This window comes from Varanus komodoensis, unplaced genomic scaffold (genome assembly GCF_004798865.1).
Source record: "Varanus komodoensis strain SLA01 unplaced genomic scaffold, ASM479886v1 scaffold20_1, whole genome shotgun sequence".
Lineage (NCBI taxonomy): Eukaryota > Metazoa > Chordata > Lepidosauria > Squamata > Varanidae > Varanus > Varanus komodoensis.
In genome coordinates, this window is record NW_025335587.1 from 13179178 (window position 1) to 13207127 (window position 27950).

The 27950-nt window shown below is 50.5% G+C and overlaps 1 protein-coding gene across 1 annotated transcript in view; it reads left to right on the plus strand.

Moving 5' to 3' along the window:
• The window catches only part of GTF2IRD1 (GTF2I repeat domain containing 1), a 27984-nt gene extending 187 nt beyond the window's left edge, over positions 1-27797 (plus strand). The window contains exons 2-17 of the mRNA XM_044430367.1: positions 158-195; positions 543-623; positions 1200-1253; positions 3658-3723; positions 5913-6096; positions 8090-8148; positions 8927-8989; positions 10275-10358; positions 11609-11792; positions 12929-12957; positions 16396-16443; positions 20326-20403; positions 21760-21952; positions 23706-23743; positions 25797-25933; positions 27207-27797. Coding sequence (XP_044286302.1) covers positions 158-195; positions 543-623; positions 1200-1253; positions 3658-3723; positions 5913-6096; positions 8090-8148; positions 8927-8989; positions 10275-10358; positions 11609-11792; positions 12929-12957; positions 16396-16443; positions 20326-20403; positions 21760-21952; positions 23706-23743; positions 25797-25933; positions 27207-27275 — 1405 coding nt within the window. The 3' untranslated portion in view covers positions 27276-27797. The remainder of the gene's footprint in view (positions 1-157; positions 196-542; positions 624-1199; positions 1254-3657; positions 3724-5912; positions 6097-8089; positions 8149-8926; positions 8990-10274; positions 10359-11608; positions 11793-12928; positions 12958-16395; positions 16444-20325; positions 20404-21759; positions 21953-23705; positions 23744-25796; positions 25934-27206) is intronic.
• Positions 27798-27950: the final 153 nt, after the last annotated feature.

A 27950-nucleotide genomic window follows, 5' to 3' on the forward strand; every position in this document is an offset into this window, starting at 1 on the left:
AGAAAGAAAGAAAGAAAGAAAGAAAGAAAGAAAGAAAGAAAGAAAGAGACTAGAATCCAGAACTCAAGTTACAGTCCTCTCACCTGTTTGATTAGGCAGCACTGTGTGCAAAAGCGCTTTACAAATAAAATACAGTGATGCTGCTTTCCTTTGATAGGTCTGAAAAGTGCCTCGCCTCGGGGGACTGTGAACCAGGTAAGCCAGAAATCCCTGGTATTGGCCAAGAGCATGACTGGGCTCATTTATATTTGTGTAGAGCTGAATGGTCATTTCCATTTAGGACAGCTTCCTAAGTTTTTGTTTAAACCACCCTTTGAGCAAAGCCATGAGGACTAGAAGCATGGAACTCCCGCTTTGCACACAGAAGGTCCTGGTTTCAGCCCTTGGTGTCTCTTTGCAGGGTTGGGAAATTTTTCTGTATGGGAATCCTGGGGAGCAGCTGTTTGAAGGATGAATGGGCTCATGCCTTCCTGTGCCTCCCCCAAATCCCCCCCCCCCATCTATTCCCTTTTTCTCATTGCCTTGTCCCCTTTCCTTGGCAGGAACCTCAGGAGAATTGGGAGGAATTAAACGCATCAAAATAGAACCCGATGAAGTGGACATTATTCAAATCACCGTTCCAGGTAGCGCAGGTCAAACCCCCTAAGGATGCTGTCAGGATTGGGCTCGTTGTTAGCCTGAGAGCGCCAGAATCCCTCCCTCCAAGCGTTCACAAGCTCCCTCTGGTGCCCAGCCTGGCCCTCCAAGCTCTCGACCGGCTGCAGCACCCACCGTGGGGGAGGCAGTGAGCGGACTGGCTGGCCAGCATCCCCAGTGGCCACGCTTCTTCCCCATTTGCTGCCGCAAGCGAATTCCTGCCAGTGGCCCGTGTACTATGGGAACACTTGCCAGGAAGTCGGACTCTGGGAAGCTGGAAGAAGGGGATCTAGTAGATTCTCCACACAAGAGAGATCCCTTGCACAACATCTGCCCAGCCAGGCCCTTGTTGCCTGGGGCATTCGGGCCGTTCAAGTCCAGACGCCACGCAGGTGGAGGGACCGAACGGAGCAATGCCCACTTTCCCAGGCCTCACAGAGCCAGCAGAGCAATCCCTTTCGTGGGCTCCTGCAGCGCCCCACTTCCCCAGGACGCTTCCTGAGCAGGGTGCGCCAAGAACAGATAAAATTCCTGCTCCATCTTCGCCCTCTTTCCGGTTTCAGATAAGGGACCTGGCAACGATTCGCAGCACGACGAGAAGCAGATGGAGGGCAAGGGTGAGTCGATTCGGTTGCCCGCGGGAACGCTTGCGCATCGCCAGAAAGAGGAGGCGACAGGGTTGCATTGCTCGCCTTCCTTATTCGCCTGTATAATAGCGTCCCAGTGTAAAGCTAAATGGACCAGAGACTGGTAGGCATTCAGATGCTCCCATGCGAAAGGTGCCAGGGTTTGACTTACCCGGCCAGTGTCAGACAACTCTGGACAGGAGTTGCACCACACACGGTGTCTGCCAGGCCTCGCTGCATAAATGCGCTACAGTTCCCACCCACATCAGACTCTGCACTGTATTGTGACTGGCTGTAAACTGCGGACATGCACAGCCCAGAGGTTTTCCTTAAACAGCGCTGTGCTTCAGTGGCTGGATGGCCTAGACATTGACGTTTGAATAGAGATCTTTTTAGCATTTATATTTTAAATGTGTTTTTAAGCCAGTTCAAATGCTAGTATATATCACAAGTCTATGTATGACAAGCCATACACTAAATTTAGGTATGCATGTATTTATTTAAAAAGTTTGCATCCCGCCCTTAACAGTGTCTCTGGCCAGTGATAACATAAATAAATAAGACGTAGTATCAGAATAATATATAAAAGCAATATTAAAAGCAACACGCACTTTTTAAATGCTGGGAAAATAAAAAGGGTTTGGCCTGGCGCTGAAATGAAGACAGCATCAGCGCCAGGCACACCCTTTTGGAGAGCCAATTCCATAGCCAGGGCGCACCACCAAGAAGGCCCTTCTCTGGGTAGCCTCCCTCCTGAGCTCCTTCAAAGAGGGCTCCGAAGAAGGACCTGCAATCCAGAGCTTAGAGGCTGGGTAGGTATATATTGAAGGAGGCACTCTTTCAAATATCCAGGTCCTAAGCCGTTTAGGGCTTGCATGTCATCACTAGCACCTTAAATTGGGCCCGGACTTCACTTGGAAGCCAGTGCAGGTGGTGCAGAACTGGTGTTATATTTGCATATCCGGCTGCTCTGTTCTGAACCGATTGAAGTATCTGGACCATCTTCAAGGGCAGCCCCACGGAGAGCATGTTATAGTAGTCCAGTCCAAGCCAATAAAATGAATGCATGTGCTCATTCGTATCCGCAGCTGCAAACAGCTGAAATAATTGCCGTAAAGCAAAGAGAAATGCAGACATCTTGTCATGGTGTGGAAGGGCAGACCAGGTGCGTTATGTATCTACTCGGTCTGTTTGCGGTCTGGGTGCCAAGCGGATGAGCAGACTCAGGACCCTGCCTGCAATCCCGCCTGATGGTCTTTTAAACTGGTCTTAACTGGGTAGCCCTTCCAAAAAAAGAGGACTGTTGTCTTTCAGATAAGGCACGATACCTCTTTTGGGTGCTGTGGCCTGTTTATTTATTGTTGGCTTTTATAAACCATTCAATTAACAAAAAGCTCTCAGAACAGTGTATAGGAAGGATAAACCACACGAGAGATAGCATAATACACAAACATTGATGTCAATAGAACATCTAGAACATCCATCAAAATATAGCATCGCAAACATCCATAACAAATTAATAATAATAAATAACACAAAAACAATATTAAATTCACAATATTCCAGTGCCAATATGAAGAAAACCCACTATTAAATCAAATATTATTTAGCAATTATAGTACCAGGAAAATAAAAAGGGTTTGTCCTGGCACCAAAATATATAAATAGTTGGCATCAGATGCACCTCCCGAAGAAACTGGTTCCAGAGTTGGGGTGCCACACCCAAGAAGACCCTTCCTCTTGTGGTCGCCTAAAGGTGGGCTCCCACAGAAGGACCTCCATAGGTGACTTTCGGGTCTGGGTAGGTGTATATGGGAGGAGACATTTATCTAGATATCCGGGCCCTAAGCCATTTAGGGCTGTATATGTTAAGGTGAGCACTTTAAAGTGGGCCCAGACTTCAACTGGTAACCAGTGACAGTGACAAAGACCAATGTCAGGGCCTTTATGGTTTTGGCACCCTGCCGTTGAGATACTCTCCCCCAAAACAGGGGGACATTTCCATTCTCTCTCTGCATTGTTCTGCTGGTTTCTTTTCGTTCCCCCCAAATCCCTGTTTAATTCAGCATTAAGATCCATCGGGAGAAGCTGTCAAAGAGCTCCATCCCGCATGTTAATCCGACAGGTCATGGTGCCAGGAATGTGCCAGGATTAAATTCTCCCAGCGCTTCTCTTTTTCATTTCTCAAGGCCTGTCCAGTCTCCGCGTTTCATCTGTGCCACTTCCTATAGATTCTTGCCCTTCGTTTTAAAAACGCCGTGGTTGTTTTCGCCTGTGTTATTTAAACCCAGTCCTAAAAATAATCTGTATTCAAGGGAGACACATCAATGCTGTGATCAGAAACACAATTGTGGTTTTGGTTCTCATCCGTGGGCTTGTGGCTTTTGTTTTCCAGATGGCATAGGTGACGTTTTAAGTCACTTGAGGAAACAAGTGGAAATTTTGTTCAATGCAAGATACGGTGAGTTTCTTATTTTATAGGTTCCCTCCCTCCCTGCACCACCTTTCTAGGATTTCTTTCTGCTCTGAGCTTTGCAGGTTTCTTGTTTTGGGGGCTTGTTTTGGGGTTGACCACCTGGGGTACTTAAGCACGGGGTGGATGCTGGCCTGCAGATTCCGCACTAGGAAGCGCGTTGGACTGGATGATCTTCCCAGTTCTCCGAGTCTGTGGGCAGCCTGCATTTGGCCCTGCTGTTTGGACCGGGCAGGAAAAGGCCTGCAGGTGCTTGGGGCCAACCTGGCTGAGAGCAGAGCGGCCAGTTGCCTGGGGGCAAGGAATTCTTGCAAACTACCGGAAAGCACAGGACCCCGGCACGAGATGCTGCCGTGTGATTTGCTCGGCCTTCCGGATGGGGACTCCAGGACTGACCCTTCTCGTGTTCCCCGCCTGTGCCGTTTCCCCCGCTTATAAAGCCCTCGTTAAGGGTCCATTTGTCAGAACCCTCCGGGAGCAAGTGGATTGAGGTGGGGAGGGGGCTTTGGGGGGAACAGCACATGGCATAGAGTACTCCTTCACCCTGCATGGCACAGCAGAAACAGAGGCCTCCTTCCAGCCCCGCGGCTATTTCTTAAATAAAAACAACCCTGCACTAGACTATCACAGGTCTAAGTCCAAAATATTTGGACTAAGTCCACAATATCTATTGATGGAGGTGGGGGTCAGGGCTGGTTTCTCCCACCCCCTGACAAGTTTCAGCAGTCCCTGAGCCGCATTTTCCCTTTAAAGAAGGAGCATGTGGGAGAATGCGCCAGTTTTAATATACTTTCACCCACCGGGAGAGTTTGCGGGAATCCCGTGTGGCATTGAGGCGAGGCACGGATTCCCCATGAGCCCTCCTTGGACGAGGACATGCAGCTTTTCCCCGGCTGCCGCTGGGCCCAGCTGGCATTTAGCAGCACTTTGCTGGAGTCGTGACAAGTTTGGAGGGGCGAGGGCTGCGGAAAGGGTGCAAAGGACCCCAGAGTGGTCTGAAGGGACACGTCACTGCTGGTTCTTCCCGGAATGCCACTGGAGATGTGAGCTCGAGTCTCCCCTGGCTTTGGTCACGGACTCTCAGCCTGACCTACCTTACAGGGTGTTTCTTTTGAGGATAAAATGGAGCTAGTAAGTCACCTTACTTACTTAGTATCTTAGTTCTTGCTTATTTATGTAAGCCGTCCCGAGGCGTCAAGCAATGGGGCGGCATACGAAAACTCTAAATAAATAAGTACTAAGGTGGGATACGTCCCTGCCCAGCCTTGGAGATCTAAGCAGGGGGCCCTCCTGTGTGAGCCACCCCCTAGGGAGGTGAGGGGGTGGCTGTGAGGAAGGGGCCTTTTCTGCATCTGCCCCCCCTGTTTGGAATGCTCCCCCCAGGAGATTCGCCTGGCGCCCTCTTTATGCTCCACAAGACGGAGGGGCGGCCACTGCTTTGGACCGCTTTCAAGGCTGATGGGAAACCCTCCTGGAGTGGAAGGCCCCGTGTGGTCGCCAGCCCCGACGGCCCTCTGCTCCCTCCGGTATCACAGGCAGAAACATGATGCGCACCGGTGGCTGGGGAACATGGGGATGCAGGTGGGGCTTCCCTTAGGCTGTCAGTCATTGTAGGAACAGGAAACGGGACTGAATCGCCCTGATCCAGCAGGGCTTTTCTTCAGTTCTTTTGGTTTGCTTTTGCTTTGGTTTGTGATTTCTCCACAAGCAGCTTGTGAGAAGGAAGTTTGCTGTCACTCCAGGGGTTGCATTTCACCTTTCCCGTTTGGACAGATCTCTGATCCTCACCTCTGAGGCTAACTGGCTTGCCCTGCCCGGATCCTTTTCCCTCGGTTTTGCACCCACAAAGTGGCGGACTTGCTGGGCTAAGTAGACGGTGCTTTTTCTTGTAACACTGTCACTGCAGCTTTGAAGGGACCCGGAGGCTCGGCTTAAATACTGAGCTAACGAAGAACACTGCAGAAAACATCACTTGGTTGATATTGCAGCTGTAGCTTATGAGAATGAAACTTTTTCACTCAGACACAGAGCATTTTGCGTGTTGGCGCTCTCGTGACCCTGACTTACAAGGTGTTTGACATCCTTTATGATGTTTTAGTATCTGAGCTTCCGCTGTGTGCTTGTCCCAGAGGCTCAGGCCAAGAGTCTTTTGTGAAGTCAAGTGCTTCTTTTTGCAGCTAAAGCCATAGGGATTTCGGGGCCTGTCAAGGTCCCGTATTCCAAATTCTTGATGTACCCAGAGGACCTCTTCGTGGTGGGTTTGCCAGACGGCATTTTGCTCAGACGGCCAAACTGCTTTGGGATCGCAAAGCTTAAAAAGATTCTCCAAGCTAGCAGCAGCATCCGGTTTGTGATCAAGAGGTAAGACCCGATGCTGTGCCGCAGTTGGCATCTCTTCGCTCCGCAAAGGGTGGGAAGCAGGATTGTGCCTTCCGGCCCTCCGGTGCCAGTGCGGGGAACTGGCATTCTCTCTGTCTGCAAAATTCAGTCCTGTTTTGCACGGACCGTTCCTGGATTTGGAGAACTGAGAGGCGGTAACCGTCAGATTTGCGCCTATATATGCTAAGTATTTTGCATTATTATTATTATTATTATTATTATTATTATTATTATTATTATTATTATTACATTTCTATGCCGCCCCTTGCCGAAGCCTCGGGGCGGCTTCCAACACAATAAAATGCATTGAAATACAATAGAACATAATAAATTACCATTAAATACAAAAATACAAAAAATACACTGAGTTACAAACATAATAATATAAAATTAAAATTATCAGTATAAAATAAGTAAATAAATAATATAGGAGGAGAAAAGAGAAGGAAGAAGAAGTTGCCCTGGCCAGATCATATGTTTTAACAATTAAAATGATGTTTAAATAAAAAGGTCTTTACCTGGCGCCGAAAAACCAGTAATGACGGTGCCAGGCGGACCTCTTTGGGGAGTGAATTCCATAGGTTGGGCACCACCGCAGAGAAAGCCCTCCTCCGAGTACTTACTCTCCTAATTTCTTTCATGGAGGGTTCCCGGAGAAGGGCCTCTCCCGCAGATCTCAAGGGGCGGTCGGGCATATACGGACGTAAGTGCTCGTTCAGGTAGCCAGGATATGCTTCCTTTAAATGTTGCAGAGTTTAGCTGTGCTGTCGGAATTTCTCAGCGTGACTCCCTGAACCCTGGTCTACTTTCTCTTTGCCCCGAGTTCCCCTTGGACCACGCATTTGCGAGGGAAGCGGGTTCAAATGCATGTGTGGGTCCTGCTTGCCCACCAGGCACTTGCATGCCTAGAGCATGAGCAGAGTTCTACTTCCACACACGTGCCTTGTGCATTCTGTGTCCTTTGTGCGAAGAATTGTGTATAGTGCTGCCTCGGCTCACAAACTTAATCTGTTCCACAACTCTGGTTGCGACCCAAATTGCTCGTGAGCCAAGTCAAATTTCCCCATAAGGTTCAGTGTAAATAAGGTTAATCCGTTCGGTAACTATTTTTTTAATCACAAAAATTTGAAGTGAAGTGACAAAGAACACCAAAAGTCACAGCCCCCCCCGCCCCCCCAGCACGACCGCGATCACACCCGTGCAAGGAAGACGGGCGCGATCACGATCGTCACCCAATGCGGAGCTTGCGACCTGAGGCACAATTTTTCTGAAATTTCTGTTTGCGACCCTGTTTTTCTGAGAGCCAGTGTGGTGTCGTGGTGAAGAGCATGGGACTGGGACTCAGAGGATCTGGGTTCGAGTCCCTGCGCAGCCGTGGAGCCAGCTGGGTGACTTTGGGCCAGTCACAGACCCTCAGCCCAACCTACCTCACAGGGTTGTTGTTGTGGGGATAAGATGGAGGAGGAGAGATGATGTAAGCTGCCTTGAGCCCTTTGTAGGAAAAAGGCAGGATATAAATCGATAGATAGATAGATAGATAGATAAAATGAGACCTTCATGAGCCGAGGTAACACTGTACTTTGTGCTAAGAAGCTGCTGGCATTCCCAAACATTTGCAGCCTCGATCGTGGCTTGGCTTCCTCTGGCTGAGGATGGAGCACGGGAATGAAATCCAGCAAGCAAAGGAAAGCTGGATTCAGGCCCGATCTTTGCATCCCCACCCTAGAGATACAGGAGTCTTGTGGGGGGCGGGGGGCGGCCACACGTGTTTTGGCCGAGTGCCGGGGCAAAATGCCATCTTCCGGTGCACCCGAAGAGGTGGTGAGGGGCAAGGGATGGAGCCGAGCGAGTCCGAGCTGAAGTCCCGCCGGGACGGCATCCAGCCTGCGTGCGGTGCTGAGCTGCGAGACCCTGCGGCCCAGCACAGCCGACGCCCCCTCCCTCCCTCCCATTATTATCGCAACTTCTTTTTCAGACCAGAGCTGCTCACCGAAGGAGCGAAGGAGACAACCTCGGAGAGCTCAGGAACAATCGGTAAATACCGAGTTGGCGGGAATACGCACACATCCCCGCAGGGCAAAGCGTTTTCCGTGAAGTCAGGGTGAAATGCATGCAAGGCTAAGATAATTGTGTTGGAGCATGAACGTAAATGAAATCATTTCAGTAGCCGTTCACAAAGCATTGCTAAAGGCACCGCACACATTCTTGCAGGGGAAGAGTCATGCATGCAGCAGCCCCCGCTTTTTATGGCACCTTTATATGGGCCACACGTGATGAAATTAAAATTCCTGCCTGGGTGTAATTCAGCCTTTTCATGCTGGAGTCTCTCTCTGAGTGTCTGTGTCTAGCTTGCATGCTCCTTGGGGCAGGGAACTAACTGTTTGCTTACAATCGTGCTGCAGTCGATTGTATGTACAAATCAGTAAAGTTACCAACCTGAGTTCATTTAGTTTTGTGAGGACCGTATGAAATATATGCATTTATTTCTATTTTGCAAATGGGAAGCTAAGGCTGGGAAGTTCTGTTAGCCTTAATAATTAAGGCTAACAGAATAATTGTTAATAATCAAATAATTTATTTATGTATTATTTTTATTATTACTAATAATGATTAATAAATACTAAATACTTATTTAATAATCATTTAATATTTGATAATTAAAAACAGGGTGGTGTTTACTATGGGTAGATGTGGTCATGGAGGGGAATTGCTCTTTGATTTATTTTAGAATAAATCAATCAATGTGGTGTGATCCAGGTAGATTTTGAAACAAGCTAGAAAAGAAATAAAGAACTTTCTCTTTTGTTGGCAGGCAGTGAAAGAGACTCCAATGAATGTCTTGTGGAAGAAACTGTAAAAAGACCGGGATTTCAAGGTGAGACTGGAGCTGGCCGTCCTCACACCTCCAGCCTGCCTGTTTTAGAGCTGGTTATGTGATGTATGCTTTTTGGGGGGCTTTTTTTGCTGCTGGACAGCTTGGGCAAGGGGTTCTCCATTGCTGATGTACTTTGTAGTCGAGTTGGTGTATGTTTACTTGTAAGAAAGTCCCAGGAGAGCTTCCTAGTCTTGCAAAGATGGCCCCGAAGGCCTCGTTTGAAAAGCTGAACACTTAGCAAGCGGTGCGTGTCTGGAAGGGAGACTTTCTGAATTTCCTGGCTGAGCAAAGCAGTTTCTTGTGCTGTCCTGAGAGAGTAAAGAAGGACTTGTGCATGTCAGACTTTACCTGCCACCTGTAGTTCCTGTAGCTCTGGGAACCTTCCCTAAAAGAGGCAAAAAGGTCATCAACTCAGAGCAGGGCCTTCTCTGTGGTGGCGCCCAGACTCTGGAATACACCCCCCAGAGAGGTATGCCTGGCACCGAGCTTATATTCTTTTCGGTGCCAGGCCAAAACCTTTTTATTTAAACAGCATTTTAAAATCAATAGCGTTTAATCTTTAGTTGCTCTTGTTTTGTGATTTAGTGTTGATTTTTTTATACATTACTACTGTTTTAATTCATTTTTTCAAAGTTGTTGTTTTAAATTGTCCTTTTAAAGTGTCCTGAGATATTTATATAATAGGACGGCATATAAAAGCTTTAAATAAATAAATAAATAAATGACTTTCCTTGTAGGCAAAGCATCGTTTGCCTGGTTTAGGATTCCAGCTAAAAGGATGTTTGTTGGCACCATTTCTCAAAATAAAGAAATCTGTTAAAATGTTTTTAAATTGTGTGTCGTTGTTTCCAAATGCTGTTCTGCCCTTTATTTGGGGGCTGGAATCAGCTACACCCGAGCTGAGTCAGGAGACAGAGAGATAGATAGATAGAAGAAATGAAACGATCGATTTTGCGTGTGTGCATTCACACATACCAATAAATAAATAAATAAATCCATCAATACATTTTTATCCAGGCTTTTTCCCTTTTGCATGCAACCAAGACATAGGATCTTTCTTTTCTCCACTGTATCTTAACAACAACCCTGTGAGGCAGGCCAGGCCTCATTTTAAAAGCCAGAGACTAGCCCAGAGTCACCCAGTGAGTTTTATGGCCATATGAGGACTAGAACCCTGAACTCTGCAGTCCCATGCTTATCAAAGCACCCAGATTGAAACCAGACAGGCGCTTTTATTTTTCCTGCCTGTTTCACAAGCTGCACTCTCCTCTCTCTTTCTTAACAGAAAATTATGATACTCGGCTTTCAAGAATAGATATTGCAAACACATTGAGGGAACAGGTTCAAGATCTTTTCAATAAGAAGTATGGTGAGTGCTAAACTATTTCTCGGTCGAATCTCTAAGGCTCAGTTGGAGAAACTTTGGCTTTCCAGATGTTGGACCATAACTCCCATCATCCCTCACCTTTAGCCATGCTGGTCTGGGCTGATGAGACTTGGCATCCAGGACATCTGGAGGGTTACAACTCCCACTTCACTGCTCTAGCAGGCGGTTTCCAGAGTTTATTAGTGGGTCCCACTGATATGTGAACTGGATGTTTAAGCCAAAGTGGTGTGCGCAGGGTCAGCTTATCTGACCTTCACAACAGCCTGGTGAGGCAGGACAGGGTGAGAAAAATCAGTAGTTTTGAAGGGAATTTTAGAGTGCTGTGTCCTGTTGCTTTTTTCTACCTCTTTGTTTTGTAAGACATTTAGTATTTGCATCTGTCAAGCCACTTTCAGGTCTTTAAAAAAAAAACGATCGCCTGTCTCCAACCTCAGCCATGGCAGCAGTGATTAATTTCAGAAGAGTCCTCCAAACCAGGTTGTGGTGGATCGGAAACAAACAAAAAAAATAGTCTTCCATCTCCCACTTCTTTCTTTTTGCACTTCCACACCTTTCTTTCCTGGTTTGCTGTTATGCCCAAATCCGGCAATCTCTGGTTGCACAGAAACTAGAATTGGGAATGATGGTTTGAAGGCAAGCCATGGTTTAGCCTAGTCAGGTATAACAAGAAACTGTGGTTTGCTCCAACCAACTGTCCTGGGGCCAATCTGTCTTCTTACAGGCTGAACCCAAAGTGGGGCAGCAGTTCAGAGAGAGAAGCCAGATACAGGCATGGTGGAGACAGCTGCCCAAGAGCAGCAGACTGGCTTGCTGTTCTAGCGAAGGACTGGAGCCTATTATGGGATGCGCTAGATTGTAGCCAGGTCTGTGTTGCCGACTGTAGGTTCTCTGTGGCTCCAGTAGAACTGGCTGAGGACCGGGATGCAAGAAGAGAGCAGTCCAATTCCTTTGGGTTCTCCTCCTATAGGAAGGAGCAGCTTTTCCAGGTTTTCTGCAGGGGCAGCTCTGCCCAGGCCTCTCCTTTGGTGTTCTGGGAACTGGCTTCCAAGCCGTGGACCGAAGGGCGGGAGGAAGGGGACGAAAGACGGGCACAAGCCCCGGATGAATCCTGGACAGCCAAGCGAACCTTTGCCTCCGGTTCAGCCTCACCCTCCCAACATTTTTGCGGCTGAGAAGAACTGAGCACTCCAAGCTGGTGCGCTCACCACTGCTCCACACTGCCTCCCTTTCAGGTGAGGCTTTGGGCATCAAGTACCCAGTTCAAGTGCCATACAAGCGCATCAAAAGCAACCCCGGGTCGGTGATCATTGAGGGGCTGCCCCCAGGAATCCCCTTCCGGAAACCGTGCACCTTCGGCTCCCAGAACTTGGAGAGGATCTTAGCCGTGGCGGACAAGATCAAGTTCACGGTAACAAGGTATTTCCCTTCAGGGTTCCCTGCCGGGTTGCGGTGTCTGTCATCCACGGGGCCCTGTGAACGTGAAGAAGCAGCGCAGCCTGTGGATGCCGCGACTCCGTCCAGTTTGCTTCCATTTACCCCCAAGGGCTTGGTAACAAGGCACTGCCTCGGATCCTTTAGCAAGAGATGGTAGAAACGCCCCCTGTTGGTGTTTCAATGCGAAACGTGCTCTGCACCACGGAACTGTGGCCTGATAAAGGAACATTCTAGTCCCCATGGTGCTGAAGAAGACTGGTTTGTTTGGTTGGTTGTTTGACTTGTATGTCACCTTATGAGCCTTAAGGCTCTCTGGGCGGCTCACAACAATTCGTAATCCAGTTAACAACTCATGATAAAATATAAAAACCGACAATAAGATAGATGTGAAGGGGGGCATGAAATTGAATAGTCTATATATTAAACCATTTAAACAACCTTAATGAAGGTAGGATAAAACGATAGAGAATTAAATGAGATAAAAATGGAGGAAGCTGGTTTGCAACAAGGGAATGAAAAGGTCCCCCAGCCATGGCTTAGAGCAACAGGCTGAATTCACAGTCCGGCCACGGGAGTCTTTCCAGAGCTGCCCAGCCTGGGGAACCGACTTCTTTGGGATGGCGGGGGTCTGGGAGAGCTGGTTGCAGGCGGACGCCCATTGGAGGCAGCAGTGCCTCGTGGGAAAAACATGTCTGCCCGGGCCGATTTTCTCAATGGGCTGCGTCAGTCGACCCTGAGCGAATTTTGATTTGCTGTCACCAAGAGCTTGGTTCAGCCAAGATTGGTCAGTCTTCCCGGCCGTCTTCGTGACCAGCAGGAAGCCAGGATAGGAATCCGTGCCAAACGGCGCCTTCCGTGCTCAGGAAGCGCAAACCAGACTCAGGGCTCACTTGCGTCAAAGCTGTCCACAGGCTGACGGGGGAAAAGCCGTAGCCACTTAAGGCAGCAGGGAGGCAAGCAGGGCTTTGCACGGGTGTTACTCACGCCTCCGCCTGGTTTAGCCGGAAGGAATCCGGAGCAGATGCCCCACGTGCGCTTAGCTTTGACGGCATCGCGCAGGCAGCTCGCAGAACCCTCCCTCTGTCCCGCGACCCACAGACTGTTCTTTTGTCTTACAGACCTTTCCAAGGACTCATCCCTAAACCTGGTAAGTCCCCAACGCCTTTTCGAAATTGCTAAAAATATTTGGCTATTTTGGAGACTGAGAGGCCTGAACGATTTGCTTGCACGCTTCCTTTGTGGGTATCTGGTAAAGGCATATTCTTGGGTATTTTGTTCTGTGTTGCAAAGAGCGGGGTGCCCCCGTGGAGTGGAGGGAAATGTTACCTGTGCTCTTTCAAGGTACGGCTTGGGCAGCTGCCTCCACACACGTGAACTGGAACGGCTGCGCATTTTGCAGTAGAAAGAATGGCAAACTTTGAGCCAGGACTGGAAAGCGACCTGTCTCAGCCCATTCGGCTGCCCTCTCGTTGCTTTTTGAACCTCTTCTCAAATGCTCTTTGTGTAATTATTATTCCACGTCTGTTTTGGTCAGTTCTATTGTTGTTGAAAGGCCTTCTGTATGCAACTTGTGCGCAAAGCTGGAAAAATAACATTTTAAACTGGACGGAGTTGTGAAGCCTTCGCTTATCCTCACTAAAAAAGCATTCAAATAATTGAAACAATGAGGTCCTTTTATGTTTTAAAAGTGAAACTTCCAATGAACTTACTGGGAATAAAATAGACTTCTGCTAATATTGCCTCTACCAGCCTTGTAATGGTAAATCAGGAAATACGGCTGTACAAACACAACCAGCCAGAATCTGGCCGGAGCAGAATTTTTGGCGTTCCAGCTCCTTCTCTGTGGAATTAGCTGATGATGGGCAGACACCAGCATTGCTCCCGCGCTTGCGGAGGATGTTGCTTTCCCCGAGTAAGGACGATCTCTTGTTCTAATTTGATAGCAAACAGTCGTATTCTTTGCATTCTCATTCCCTCGCCCAACGCGCATCATGCAGGAGTCTTTTTTCAGATGTAGAACGCTTTGTAAATGATGCAAATTTTATAACTAGGCAGAGGTGGCGCTCTGGAAGAGCAAACTGGACAAATCTGAAGAAGCAGAGGCGTGGATGAGCGCAGACAGGTCTGGGCAAGACCCAAGAAGGAGGACTTTAGTCGGTCTCCTCATAGGAGAGTGGACTTGCTAAGCTGGAGACCTGGCTCTGGACTCAGAGTCTGAAAGGTTCTGGGGAGAGGCATCAGGGGCCTTTGGGGGCATTGGGGGGAACGCCTGGGCACCCTGGAAGCTTGGCGTTCGGCCTGCCTGACGGGGGTGAGGGCAAAACAGGGATAGCGGCGGAAGCCTAGAGCTCTTCCGGAAAAGAAAAGGTCCATGAGGCATGAAGGAGAAATTCCTGCTAGGAGAAGTTTGCCCAGCTCTGCCCCGGCTCCGCTCGGCTGTTCGGGGGGCGAGCTGTGCGTGTGCAAAGCATTCCGCCCACACAGAGCCCTGGTTGGGGCCACCTGGTGCGTGGGTCCCCAGAACAGAATGGGGAATCGTTTCCACTTGGGCTCGTCAATGTCAGGGCGATGGAAAAGCCCCTTTTATGTGGAAGACCTCCAAGGGTTGCTGCCGGTTGGAGCAGACCAGGCCAAAGCAACCGACCAGTGTTGCCCTGTTCCGGCCCTGATGAGGAGGCTTGCCCAGGTGAGCTCCAAGGGAAGAACTGCAGCAGCCAGTCTTGGAGGTGGGCCAAAGTCTCACAGTCCCCCAGCACTTGCTCCAGAAAGGCAGACTCTGCCTCAGCTGCGTGCTTGACCCGGTGGCGTGTGACATACCAGGTTTCTAGCCCTCATTGAGCAGGCGTGGTGTCGGTAGCCTCAGACTCGGCCAGCTTTTCCTCCTCTAAGTCGATCCTGGAGACAACGGCTATGAGTTTTTGTTGACTGGCTAGTAGGATAATTTGGGGAAGTCCTTGGGCCCAAGGAAGCAATCGAGTTGAACAGATCTTGTTTGTCCATTGTGCTTGAAAGTACACCCCGCTGCCCGTCTGTTGCAATCCTCAGGAGCCTTTCCATGCTGATCCATCATTCCTTTTTCTCCAATTAATGAAATTGGCCAGGCTGTATGTCTGGTTCCACAAGCATGCGTGCTCGTGCAGGATTGGCCCCTTATTGTAGCTCCTGGTGAGATGGTTTGCACAGGTGAGAGTATTAGCAAAATAAAAATAGTTTCCTCTAGGAACCTAAGCCTCACACGCGCACACACTTGAAGCTCGCTCTTTTAAAGGGCAGCGTTTCCCTGCTTATTCATTTGTTATATTCATGAACCCCTTTCCAGAGATATGGATTTGCAAATCAAGAGGGGGATGCAATATTTTTGGGATAAATCAGTGAGTGCATGGCAGGATTGGGGTTCGGGTACTTCCAGCAGAAGCCGCTGAAAATTCCAGGTGCTGCTACAGATGCTAACGAACTGCCCAGAGAAACAAGCAGACCTGAAATACTGTCACTTAGTGGCAGAGCTGGAGGGGCTTTGGTTTGGCCTGCATTGATTCTCCCTTCCCAAATCAGCACATGGACTGGAACCCAGAATGCTCTAGCTTTTGCACTTTTGCAAAATCTGCAAGACTCTTGGCAGCTCTGAAACAGCCTGTGTAGAAAAAGTGTTGTCTTGCAGAAGGAATAAGCGTGTCTTTAAATGCAAGCAGTTGTGCATTTAAAAGAAGGCAGAGTGATAACAGACAAGGGATGGAACAGATTTGTGAATGCAAAACTCACGATCAAGTTCTTCAGGTAGCCCTTTCAAATTCAGGGTGTGCAAATACAGGATTAAGCATTTTTCTCCCCCCGGGTGTCCTTTGGCCCTTGAAGTGTGCATACACAAATAGGATCAGCAGCTGAGACAGATGAATCGCCAGGGGTAGGTCTCATTAGCTCTGAAGCGGCTGGCAGCCATGAGGGTCTCCTCAGGATCCCCGTGCAACTTGGGACCTTCTGCATGCAGAGCAAGTGCTCTACCATTGAGCTTTTCTCCTAAAAATGAAGTGGGATTCTAGTCCTCATGGTTCTGCATTTGATTTAAAAGCTGACGCAGTTGGGGGCATAGAAACTGTCCTGCCCCTCGGTGAAGCCATTGGTCTGTCTAATCCGGTGCTGTCAACACTGAATGGCAGCTAACAGCTCGCCAGGGCTTTGGCCAGGTCTGCCTGGAGGTGTCGGGGGTTTGCTTCGGGGTTCTTGAAGCACGTGCTCCATCACTGAGCGGTGCCCCATCTGAATGGCCCTTGGAAGGACTTCAGACTGTCAGCCCCTGTGCCCTGAGCAGAGATGCTTCTTCCAGCCTTTGGTGCAATTCGGGCTCAACCTTAAACGTTAAGTTTAGACAGAAAGAGGACCACCTTTTCTCAGTCTAACCCTGCCTGGGGCTGCGACCCTGATCGCAGGCCTCCCGCTGTGCTGTGTAGCTCCAACCCCAGAAGCTGCTCCGGGTGTGCATCTTTTGTGCCTCGCCCCTGGATTTCCGGCTGTCGTACTTGCGCGAAAGTTGAGGACCTCGCTTCCTCACTCACCCTTCTCTCTTTTCTTTCCACGTCATGTCTCATAGCCCCTAGACGGATATCCACCTTGGAAAAGGCTTACGCTGCTTTGAACGGTATGTCGCTCAGAGGCCGTGTCGTAGGTGGTAGCAGACAAGAAATTCGTGCACCCTTCCCTTTGCGTTGCCGAGAAACGGAACGGCTCCTAGAGAACCCACAAAGTCTGATTGCGGGTGCGCATCCTTTCTTGTGTACTCCACAGCTGCACTACGGCTGTGTTGTACACATTTGTTTGGGGGGCAGTCGTCGCCCTCCAGATGTTAGGGATTCAACTCCCATCATCCCTGCCCATTGGCCATGTGTGCTGGAGCTAAGGCAGGTTGGAGTCCAGCCATATCTGGAGAAGCTGCAGCTCCTCCATCCCTCATTTAAATAATCTCCATTTTCGTTAGGCAGGAAAGTGTTGCAAAGGGAGGGGCTCCTCCCCTCTCCCTTTTTATCCTCATAACAACCCTTTGAGGTAGGCTAGGGTGAGAGAAGGTGCCAGCTCAAGTCCCCCCAGTGGCTCACATCCAGGGACCAGACTAGGTAGAAGGTCCGTTCATGCAAGAAATTGCTACATAGTCACAGTGCAAAGGGAGAAAGTTGGATTGGGACCATGCTATGCAGGGAGAGATGGTTTGTTTATGTTTAGGTAGGGGCAGTGCCGGGATAGTTCCCCCCCTCCAGCCTTGCCCTTCCAGCTGTGCCTGGCAGCAGCTGGATCTGAGCCATTTCCACCACGATGCCGCCACAGGTTGACCACTTTGGGACGCTGCAGAAGGGAATTTGGCGTGGCCCGCAGTGCCCCTGCCGCCGTTGCCAGACAAGCCGTGGCCGCCTGGAGAACAACATCGGCACACAGGGCACGGAATGAGGGGTCTGGTGCAGGGAACGGATCTGGGGAGCTCCCACAGGGCAGGAAACAGCCAGCCATTTAGGCAGCCAAAGGTATGGTGGCTGCATGCAGGTAGGAACAGCCCCAGGTGTTGTGGGGCTGGCGGGGCTGGAAGCCTTTCTCAGCGGGTCCTTTCTCCTCTGGCTGTGCTTGATGCCAGCAGGTTGGAGCAGCACAAGAGCCTTTGCTGGAAGTGTTGGCTCTCCGAGCAATTTAGCACATGGATCAAAGCAGTGATGTGGGAACTCTGCCTTGCTAGGTCATTCAGAAAGCGTTTGGACAGCGCCTGAGCGGGATGATGTCACGTGATGTCCTGCAACAGCAGCGGGCTGGACCCGTGGCCTTCAGGCCCCGTCCAACTCTGCTCTTCTATGCTTCTATCATTCGGCAGGCTTCTGACCCCGTTCCTTCTTCCCACACCTTCTGGAGAGACAATGGGGTGCGGCCCAGGTGTGTGATGCAGGGGCGGGCTGAGTATTGCAGCTGTACTGGGGGGATCTTAATCCCAGTCTCTTCTTGGGCCAGGGGCTCACGGAGTGCAGCCATTTCAGCTTATGGGGTTGTTGTGGGCATAAAATGTGTGCGCGCACACACACAATGTAAAGTGGAACCGCCGCGTGAGAAAGACACAGTTAAAGAACTGAGAAGCACACTGTTCCTCGGGAGGCCTTTTAGCTGGAGTCTGCCAAATGTCACCCACGATTCTGGAGCAGGAGCGCCAAGAAGTGTTTCCGTTTCTCAGGCCACGCCAATGCACCTGTTCAATCAGCTCTCCTGCCTAAACCCCTGGAGTTCCTCTCTCAGGTGACGTTACTTCACCAGTTGCCTGGCTAGCAACCGCGTATCCACCCCTCAGTTGCCGGCATTCGGGCTCTGAGTACCGTTGCGCGTGGTGCCAAAAGAGCAGCGAAGAGGAAAAGTGCGAAGAAGCCCCAAGATGTGCACAGCCGCAACTGCGAGAGCACCCAAACAGTTGTGTGAGAACTGAGCATGCTCAGTCGTGCATGTGGGGTGGGGAAATGCAATGGAGTATCCTGGAAAAGGACCTGGCTGGCTGGCTGGCTGGCTGGCTAGAACCCTGGCCAGGGCCTTTGCACCCCAACCAACAGAAGAGCATCTCCGGATGGATGTGCCATCTCTTCAGAGCGTTTGGGGGCAGCTCCTCATGCCCCCCGCTGTCTGAGACGGAGCTCTGTGCTGGAGCCCTGCATTCATTCATTGTCTGCTACCACCTGCACACCGCACCTGTTGGACTGAGCACCAGCGGTGCGAGGCTGGGCAAGGATGGGGTAGTTGGGCCCCTTTGCCCCAGGCAGGCTGGCCCCCTTTTCTCCCGTCCTCTCCACCCTGTCAGCCCCATGCCTGGGAATCTGGCAGCTTGGCAGTGTTGGCAGAGATGGGGAAGTGCCTGGACTTGCCGTTCCTCGAAACCGTGGGGGGGACGAACTTAGGGAAGGCCCCGCCAGGCCATTTGGCCCTCCAAGCAGCCCTCCCAGACCGGGCATGCGGGGACCCCCTTCCCCCCCTTAAACGCAGATCTCAGAATTCCAAGACCAGATGCGTGGCAGGGCCGGGGGGGGGGGGTGTGGTGGACTGGTGCTACCATGTCCCCCAGGGCCGATTTCTGCATCGGTTCCCATTAGCCCCACTGGTATGTGGGGTGGTGGGAAATACTTGTCCTTTTCTTGTAGTGAGCTGGTTTGGAGGGGGGTTTGGCTGGGGGAAGTGCAGGGGCAGGGGAACGGGGTGATTTCACAAAGCACAATCCAGCCCGGCTTCCCAGCCTGGCCCCACTCTCTCCTTCCCACCCCACGCTTGGTTTTAACCCACTTGCTCCCGTTCAGGGCTAGTGCCACCCCGCAGTTCTCCACAGGGCGTGCCCGCTGCCCTCTGCCCTCTTCCTCTGCCCTGCGCAACGTCTCCACTCAGAATTTGGCCCTGTCCTCCTTTCCTTCCAGAAATCTTTCCACTGGAGTGCTTGCTCCGTTCAGTGGCGCCGAGGCGGAGGAGCTTTGCTGCCACGGGCTGGGGCCGATCCCTGAGCCCTTGGCCTCAGCAATGCCATTTTCGTGTCAGCCCAAACGGAAGCGCCGTGTTCTGCAAGGCAAACTGCACTGCAGCAGTTTCAGACTTTCCAGAAATATTTGCAAGTGGGTTTTGCACTTTGCTTCTCCCTCTTTTCCTGCTTTGAGTTAACCTCCCCGTTGCTGCACTTTTAGAACTTTAGACCTGCTCTTAAGAAGCTTTAAGTCTGGGAAACACCACCGGTTTTCAAAGATTCAGCCGGCACAGTTGTCCGTCCTCACATTCCGTTGCTAATTTTGAGGCAGGGGGCTCTTTTCAGAAAAGCAGTGCCTCAAAAGGTGCTTTTGCAGCTTCTCCTTGGTGCGCATGCTTTGTGGGAGAAGCGGGGACAAACGATGTGTTACCCTGATGGGTGCATTTCCAGTCGAAGCAGCGGCGCGGAAAGCAGGATTGCTTTTATCCACCTCTGTTCCCGTGCTTTTTTCCTGATCTAAATGCCGCCTGTCTCTGCATCATACTTTGCTGGGAATATAAGATTTAGACTGGGAAAATGGCATCACGGGAAGATCCCCTCATGCAGCACCACAGTGTAACTCAGAGCATGGCTCTTGCTTTTAGGAGACAGAAAACTGCAAAAGCAGCGAATCCCAAACTGTCGGGTTGCGAATATCCCATGTCACTGTCAGGAGCCATGCCTGAAGCTGGATTCAGGCCTGGATTCAGGCCTGACGCTGGATTCGCAGGTCATGGAATGGGGTTCCACAGCTCTGGGGCCACCACTGAAGATTGGAACTCTGCACTTCCCGGCCTGGGTCCAACGATCTAATGGGTGTGCCAGTGAATCCTAGTGCAAGTAAAAGATGTGTGTGCCTTAAAAATTCTTTTAAAACTGGAATTCTGTGTTTGTGTAAGGACTACCTGGGGAGTAACCATTCTAAGCTTCATTTTTGCAATGGTGCCATCTGTACTCGCAGTGGCCAGGGATGGCACAGAAAGTGGCGCTCATGTCGTGGTTCTGTGTATTCTCTTTCTGCAGATGAGGATGATGCCAACCGGTTGGGGGAGAAGGTGATTCTCCGGGAACAAGTGAAAGAGCTCTTTAATGAAAAATACGGTCAGTCGTCTCCTCTGGGTGTGGTGCTGGAGCTCTCTGGGGCAAGGGGGCTAGAACAGGGGTGCGCAACCTGCAGCTTGTGGGTCCACGAGAGGCCTCCAGAGCTCCTAAGTGGTATCCGTGGTGATAAGCCATCATCACTGATGCAGCTGAGAGAACAGCTCACACCCAGCCGCAATCCAGGGCTTCTCAAGCCATAGCTAGTTCAGACAGCACGATAACCTGTGGTTCAACAGCAACCCATCCATACTCTCGTGTGGGGGTTACCATGTGCCTGAACCCAGGCAATGTAAATTGAACGTTTTCTCTGCTTAAATCAGCAAATTCTGCCTGATATGATGACCAGTGCTGGTTCCAGGTTTTTGAGAGCACTTGGATAGGGGGGAGACAGTGTGGGGTAGTGGTTAAGAATGCAGGACTGGGACTCAGGAGACCCGGGCTCAATTCCCCGCTTGGCCATGGAGCCAACTGGGTGACTTTGGGCCGGTTACAGACTCTCAGCCCAGCCTACCCCACAGGGTTGTTGTTGTGGGGATAAGATGGGGAGTAGGCAGGAAAGAATGACGCAGGCCACTTTGAGAAAAAGGCAGGATGTCAATCTAATAAATAAAACTTTTTATTTTCAAAACTTTTTAATAGATAAGGATTGTTGTTATATTATTAATGATGTTGTTGTGATGGTGGTGGTGGCGGCGGCTGCTCTGCCGTATGTTAGTTTTATTATAGTTGCTGTGAGTTGTTGATCCTTTTATATTGGTTTTATTGTCTTACTGTTTTACCTAAATATGATTATTTTGTTGATTGTTTATGTGTTTTTAAAATGTGTAAACTGTCCAGAGAAGCCATGTGCTACAGAGTGGTATATAAGTGTTGTTGTTGTTGTTGTTGAATTAAATCCTGCACAGGGCAGAGCGTTGGACTTGGAGAACTCGGCAGTCCCTTCCTGCTCTGAAGTTCTGTGATTCTTATGGGTCGGGGCCCACTCTTGGGCCCACCATGCTAGGTCACAAAAATATCTATATAACGTCAGGAAGTGGGCCCTGAGATGGATTTGGGGGTTCAAGACGAGTCCCTGCTCTGAATTCCTTGAAGAAGATCGCAAGAGCGCAAGGGCCATGCACTGGCGGCCATTTGTACACCTCCTGAGGAGGTTGCCCACGGCTCCCATCATCCACACCCAGCAGGCTAGGGGAGGTGTGCTGGCTTGGGGTGATGGCGATTGTAGCCTGACGTGTTAGAAGGGTGCCGGGTTGAGGAAGGCAGACGGACTCGTCAGGTCCGTGATCCAGGGCCTGCCCACTGGTGTCCATGCTGCAAATCAAAGAATTCCCCGTACGATTTGGGATCTTCTTTCAGGAGAGGCTCTGGGCTTGAACCGGCCCGTTCTGGTGCCATATAAATTGATCCGGGACACGCCTGACGCCATCGAAGTGACCGGCCTGCCCGACGACGTCCCTTTCCGGAACCCCAACACCTACGACATCCACCGGCTGGAGAAGATCCTCAAAGCCAGGGACCGCATCCGGATGGTGGTGACCAGCCAGTTCCAGTAAGCGCGCCTGTCTCCTCCCATGCCCCCACTGGTGTCCACGGGTGTCGAGCCACAGGCTTCGTCGGAAGGATCATGGAACACGCAGCTTTCTCCGTGTTGGACAGATGTGTTGGGGGCTGCATCCCAGCACATCTGGAGGAGCCCAGAACGGGAAGAGCTGGCCTGATCGCTTCTCAGTGGCGAGCCCACCTCAGGACCATCTCAGTGGGGGGAACAGTGACCGCCGGAGTGGTGTAGTCGGGAGAGCGTTCGACTGGGGACCCGGGAGATCCCAGTTCGAGTCCCTGCTCGGCCGTGAAGCTCCCTGGCTGACTTTGGGCCAGTCGTTCCCTCTCAGCCTGACCTACCTTGCAGGGTTGTTGTTGGGAGGATAAAATGGAGAGGTGAGAGCTCCCCTGAGTTCTTCATAAGGGGGGAAAGAGAGAGATAAATGCAATGTGCAGCAGTAGTAGTAGTAGTAATTAAAAAATGGCATAGGCCCCCCAAAGATGTTTGCTCAGCACTTCCATCGTTATCGTTTAGGCACCAGACAAGATGTTTCTTCCCCTCCCAGGCTGGCCAGAGATCCAGTTCTAGATTTTGGTGGCCGCTTTGTCGATTACAAGGCGGGGTTTGCAGCATAGCGCATGCTGTTCTTTAAAAAATTTCTTTTGCATTTTGTATTTTTAACTGTTCACTGGCATCTTAGCCTTTCACTGTTCAGCTGTTCCTTTTTGAACAGATTTGAAATTTAATAGAGGGATAGATAGCAAGTATCTCTTTATAGAGGAAACTGTCCTTTGCCAAGGTTCCAGTCCACTCTGAGCAGGTGCGACATTTCCCCAAGCACTACCACCTGGTCAGATTGGACTTCAGATGTCATGGGACTCCAACTCCCATCAGGCCCAGCCTGCACAGCAAGCAGTCCGTGGTGATGAGATTTTGTAGTCCAGCAACATCTTGAGGAAACATGATTCCCACCCCTGTGGTGGAAGGCCCTGCTCTGTTTGCATGACATGTTTGTAGAAGTTAGCTTCTATTGTCTCTGAAGGAGAAAGAAGTACAGACTTCTATCAAACCTGGGACTCTTTTTATCATCGGCTAGAGAAACGGGACTTTGCATAGTCTTAAATATGTTTATAGTTTAACATAGAAAGAAAAATGTGGGGAGCTGACCCAGCAGGTCTGATGTTTCTGATGATTGATGCTTTTTAGGTTTTTTTTTTTTTTTGGTTAGGTATATATTAAGAATAAAACTTATTTAAAAAAAAAAGAAGTTAGCTTCTACACAGCCTCTGAGGGGTCGTGGGATATTTTGGATTCTGAGCTCTGAGGTTGGAGGTGATGCTGTGACCTCAGCGCTCCAACGACCTGCCACCTACTGGGGGGTGGAAAAACTGCTCCAGCTGCTCTCCAAGGTTGGGAAAGTGCCCTCGGAGAAGTGAGGAAGGCTGTCCCTCCAGCCATCTTTCTTCCCCGCGATGCTCCAGCAAGCTGGACCAAAAAACCCATCGAGTGGAAGATGCAGGTTTGGAGGAGAGGAAGCAAAGATCTCGCTACCCTTCCATCCACTCTGCGTCTGATGGCCATCAGCCTTTGCTCAGGGGCTCATCATCGCTTTTGGAGATGTTTCAGTGCAGCATCGTAACTTCATTGTTCCCTCTCCAAAAACAACGCTGAGTTCAGATTCTTTTGAAAACTCCCTCAGTGTTGCATCATAAAAATCACAGCTTTTTCTCGATTAATCAGTTGATTTTTTTCCCTAATGCAGGCCGTTTGCAGACCGTGGTACGGAGGCCAAACAGCCAGGTAAGTGGAGAAGTGGAGCAAGAGGGGAAGTTCAAAAGCAGACAGGGGAAGACGGCTGGTTGCTGCTCAGAAGAACACAAAAAGAGCCCGGGTTGCAGTACTCCTCTGCACCCAGCACGCGTGTCTCTGTTGGGTTTATCTGGTTCCTGTTGGGTGCGTCTGGCGGTGTGGGAAAGCAACTGCGACATCCCAGGCCGTGCCAGTGGCTGGGAGCTGCCATCTTGATCTCCTGCCTGGAGCATTGCAGGAAGTGCAGACGCTCTGTGGGCCCATGGAGGGAACGCCAAGGGCACCGTGGGGAAATAGCTGCCCGATTGCTGGGAGCCTGGGTGAGGGACTCCAAGGCCCAGCAGCCACCTGAGGTTGCCACATGTTGTCGCTGGCCAGGAAACGCCAGCCTGGCTGGGGATGATGGGAGCTGTAGTGTAACGCCACTGGAAGGCGCCATGGCGGAGAAGGCCGATCTAGGTGGCAGCCACTGCTGGGGCTGGGATCCCGAATGGAAAGTCCTGCCAGAGGGAAAGAAATAATTTTTGAAGAGCTCGTCTCTCACCTGCCGCTTTTCTCCTGATAATCAGCACGCTCCCCAAAAGCTGATTTTTCTTTCGGTAGGACTTGGGGTGGACTACTCACGTGACAGCCCTTAAGCCCAGTTGCTAACCATTAATGGACAAGGCTGGGACATGGGTGGCCGGAGACGAGGCAAGACAAGAGCAGTGGAGGCACTGGGACCAGGGCAGCGGAATTTCAGGAAAGGGAGTCCACCAGCAAAGCCTCATGGGAAGTCCGAATCGTAGTCATGGTGCAGGCCGAGGCCAGGAAGCAGAAAGATGCAGGAGGAGGACGTGGTCAGGAACAAGCCCAGGTCGAGAACCAGCAGGACAGGCAGAGGTGGAGGTGCCTTGGACAGGAAAACGGGGCGGGAGACACGGCACGGCAGGATACCTGAGACAACAGGGACAAAATGCAGCAAGGGGCGGGCAGGGGCTGGGCTGCCGCGTACAGGAAGCCCTGCGTTGCTGAGGCAATATGGTGAGGCAGGACACAAGGGCAAGGCAGGACAGAAGTCAGGCAAGAGGCAGGCACCGCAGCAAGGCAATGCGGAAAGGCAGGTGCGGTCCAGGACGGTGCTGGCCCGACAGCAGGCAGGAGAACCTGTGCGGCTGAGGCAGTGTGGAGAGGCAGGAGACAGCGAGATGCAGGAGATACAGCAAGATACAGGAGGCATAGCAGGAAGCAGGATCAGGAGAGGTCAGGTTGTTTTGTCCTGATACATAAATGATATAGCATTTATTTGGCCATTTCGTGGAAAGGCCGAGTCATCGGCATGGTGCAGGCCGAGGCCAGGAAGCAGAAGGATGCAGGAGGGCAGGAGGAGGACGTGATCAGGAACAAGCCCAGGTCGAGAACCAGCAGGACAGGCAGAGGTGGAGGTGCCTTGGACAGGATAACGGGGCAGGGGGCAGCAGGGCAGGACGCAGGGCAAGGCAGGGCAGCCCAGATGCTGGCAAAGGCTCTCCATGCCCACCTTCCAGCCCAGTTTCAAGGCCCCTCTGCTCTCTTTCTGGGAGCTCCTTTCTTGAACTGAGCTTGGCCTGGGCAGCTTGTGCGAGGCGGGACTTTCCGCTACCAGCCCTTCAGGGTTTGGACTGGAGACATGGCCACCCCAGCTGGAATATGGTTGGGTGCCAGCCCCATTGGGCTGGAAGGGGCCTGTACCCAAGCAAAATGAGCCAGGGGAGACATACAAGGTGCCAAGTCCCACGTCACTCATTCGGAGTGACGCTTGAAGGAAGATATTTAGGGTTGCGCTGAAAGACTGGAGGCGCTGCCCTTGGAGGGATCTCCACCGGGCCTTTGTGAAGCGGTGCGTGTCTGGCGGGGGCAGGAATGTTAAGGGGCACTGGATTCTTCCTAACCCCCAACAGCTTGCGCTCAGCCTGGGCTCTGGAGGTTTAGCAGAGGAAGACGGCTGGGCACAGGCTACGAGGGTGTTGCAAGGGGGAAGGAACTGTTGCACGGCCAACCCATCTTTCTCCTTGGGCATCTCTAGAAAACGACGGCGCCGTTCCTAAACGGAAGCGGAAGAGGATCTCGGAAGGGAATTCGGTCTCTTCCTCCTCCTCCTCGTCCTCCTCCTCGTCTTCAAACCTGGAGTCCGCATCATCAACCAATCAGCTCTCGCTTGTGGTAAAGAGGCTCACAATGGCCACGGCCTTGCTGAGGGGGTGGATGGGCGGGTTATGCGCCGCCTGGACTGTACCATGTCGGACTGCCGTGGGGAGCCCTGCATGGCACAGCGCAGCTCCATACCAACGCCGTTCCCTGTTTGCAGACGACGCGTGTGACAGGGAGACGCCAGCCGCAAGCGTTTCTCCTGACTGACTGGCAGCAGGGCCTGGTCCCAATGGCCTTCATGGCCCCTTCCAGCTCTACTCTTCTATGACTCTAGTCTTTGCGAGCCTGCCGTTTCCCTGCATGGTGGCCCTGCCCTCTGCAGTGGTATGGCCTAGTCTGAGATGCATGGAGAAACAATGCATATACTCCTACTCGGATGTAAAACGGATTGGGACAGCTCTGCCAAAGGAGCGAATGCAATGGGCCATCCCACATCAACACCGGTGGGGGGACGGGGAGACTGTTTTAGGGAGTGCAAGGGGCACGCAACCGGCACACACAACGCTGTCCTTCAGTTTGGAGCTGCCCCACTCTTCCCAGTGTAGGACTGGCCCCAGGGAGACAGAGTTGTCCTACTCGATAAAAAATCCTTGAGGAAAAGTGTTTTGCTCTGACGTAACTGGCTAGAAAAAGGATGCCTAGATGGGTCCCAACATAGAAAGCACTGGAATTTGTGGAATTCCTTGGTTCTGTTATTTTTGTTAGTCTTTTGGCTATAGGGAAATGGTAAGACTTGGTAAACAAGTCTTTAGATGCCTTGCTTATTTCCTACTTGAGATCCCTTGGGATCTGAGGCAGAAGATCTCCTCTGGGAGCCATCCTTGAAAGAGATCAGGAGGGCTTTCTCTGCAGTGGCGCCCCACCTCTGGAATATGCTCCCCAGAGAGGTTCGCCCGGTGCCAACACTTTGTTCCTTTTGGCGCCAGGAGAAAACCTTTTTATTCTCCCAATATTTTAATTGTTAAATTGTTTTAATTTGTAGTTTTACACCGAATACTGGATGTGGTGATATTTTTACTCTCTTATTTTATTTTTTATTTTAATCAATGTTGTAAACTGTCCCGAGACATTTGCGAAAGGTCGGTATAGAAAAGTTTTAAATAAATATAATAAATACTTTTCTCCACCTCTTCAAATATCTCAAATTATCCTGAAGAACGGGCTCGAAGCATAATTCAATCAGGATAACTCCTCAGCCCCAGAGCCCTCGTTTGATCTTGAGGGTCTTCTGCACTGGCATTGAGGGATGTTTGTTAAAATTGTGTTTCTTCTCTTTTCTCCCCAGCAATGGCCCATGTACATGTTGGACTACGGTGGGCTCAACGTTCAAATCCCAGGACCTATGAATTATTGAGACTTCCGTCTCAGAATCAGAACCTCGAACAAAACCTAATTTTAATGGCTAACGATGTGTAATTTTTTGTACAAAGTGTATATTCCAATATGTATCGATGCCTTTTAGTTTTTCCAATGATTTTTACACTATATTCCTGCCAGCAGGGCCTTTTGGAATAAAAAATGGAAGTGTTGCCTTGCTCAGAAAAATGATTTCTAAGTCTTTCCCAACCACATCTGCACACCTAAGCTCACGCTTGGGGAAGACAGGGCACCAAAAAGGTAAAGGGAACGTGGCCAAAAAAAAACAAGGCCTGCCAGTAAATTGCATGTAAAGACGCAATCTATGCAAGTTTCGGCAACAAAAGAGAACCTACCACAAGCAGTGAGTCCCAGTAAGTGCTGTGGACAGTGCTGGTGAGTCAGGGGTTAATATTTGGAGGTGGGACCCTCTGCCTTTTGGTGGAAGGGTCTTGGCAGGAAGAAACCCCAGGTGGTGGGGCATAAGATGTCTGCTGGAATCAACTGTGCTTTTTTAAAAATATATGTTTATCACGCAATACAAAGCCAAAATCAAATGGTACCATTAGAGAAGAAAAGGAAACAAGACAAACTAAAATATTACAATTTTTGAGCAAGGTTTAAAAAGATCCATACTTTGGTTACGTGTATCTATTACAGATCCCTAAGCATT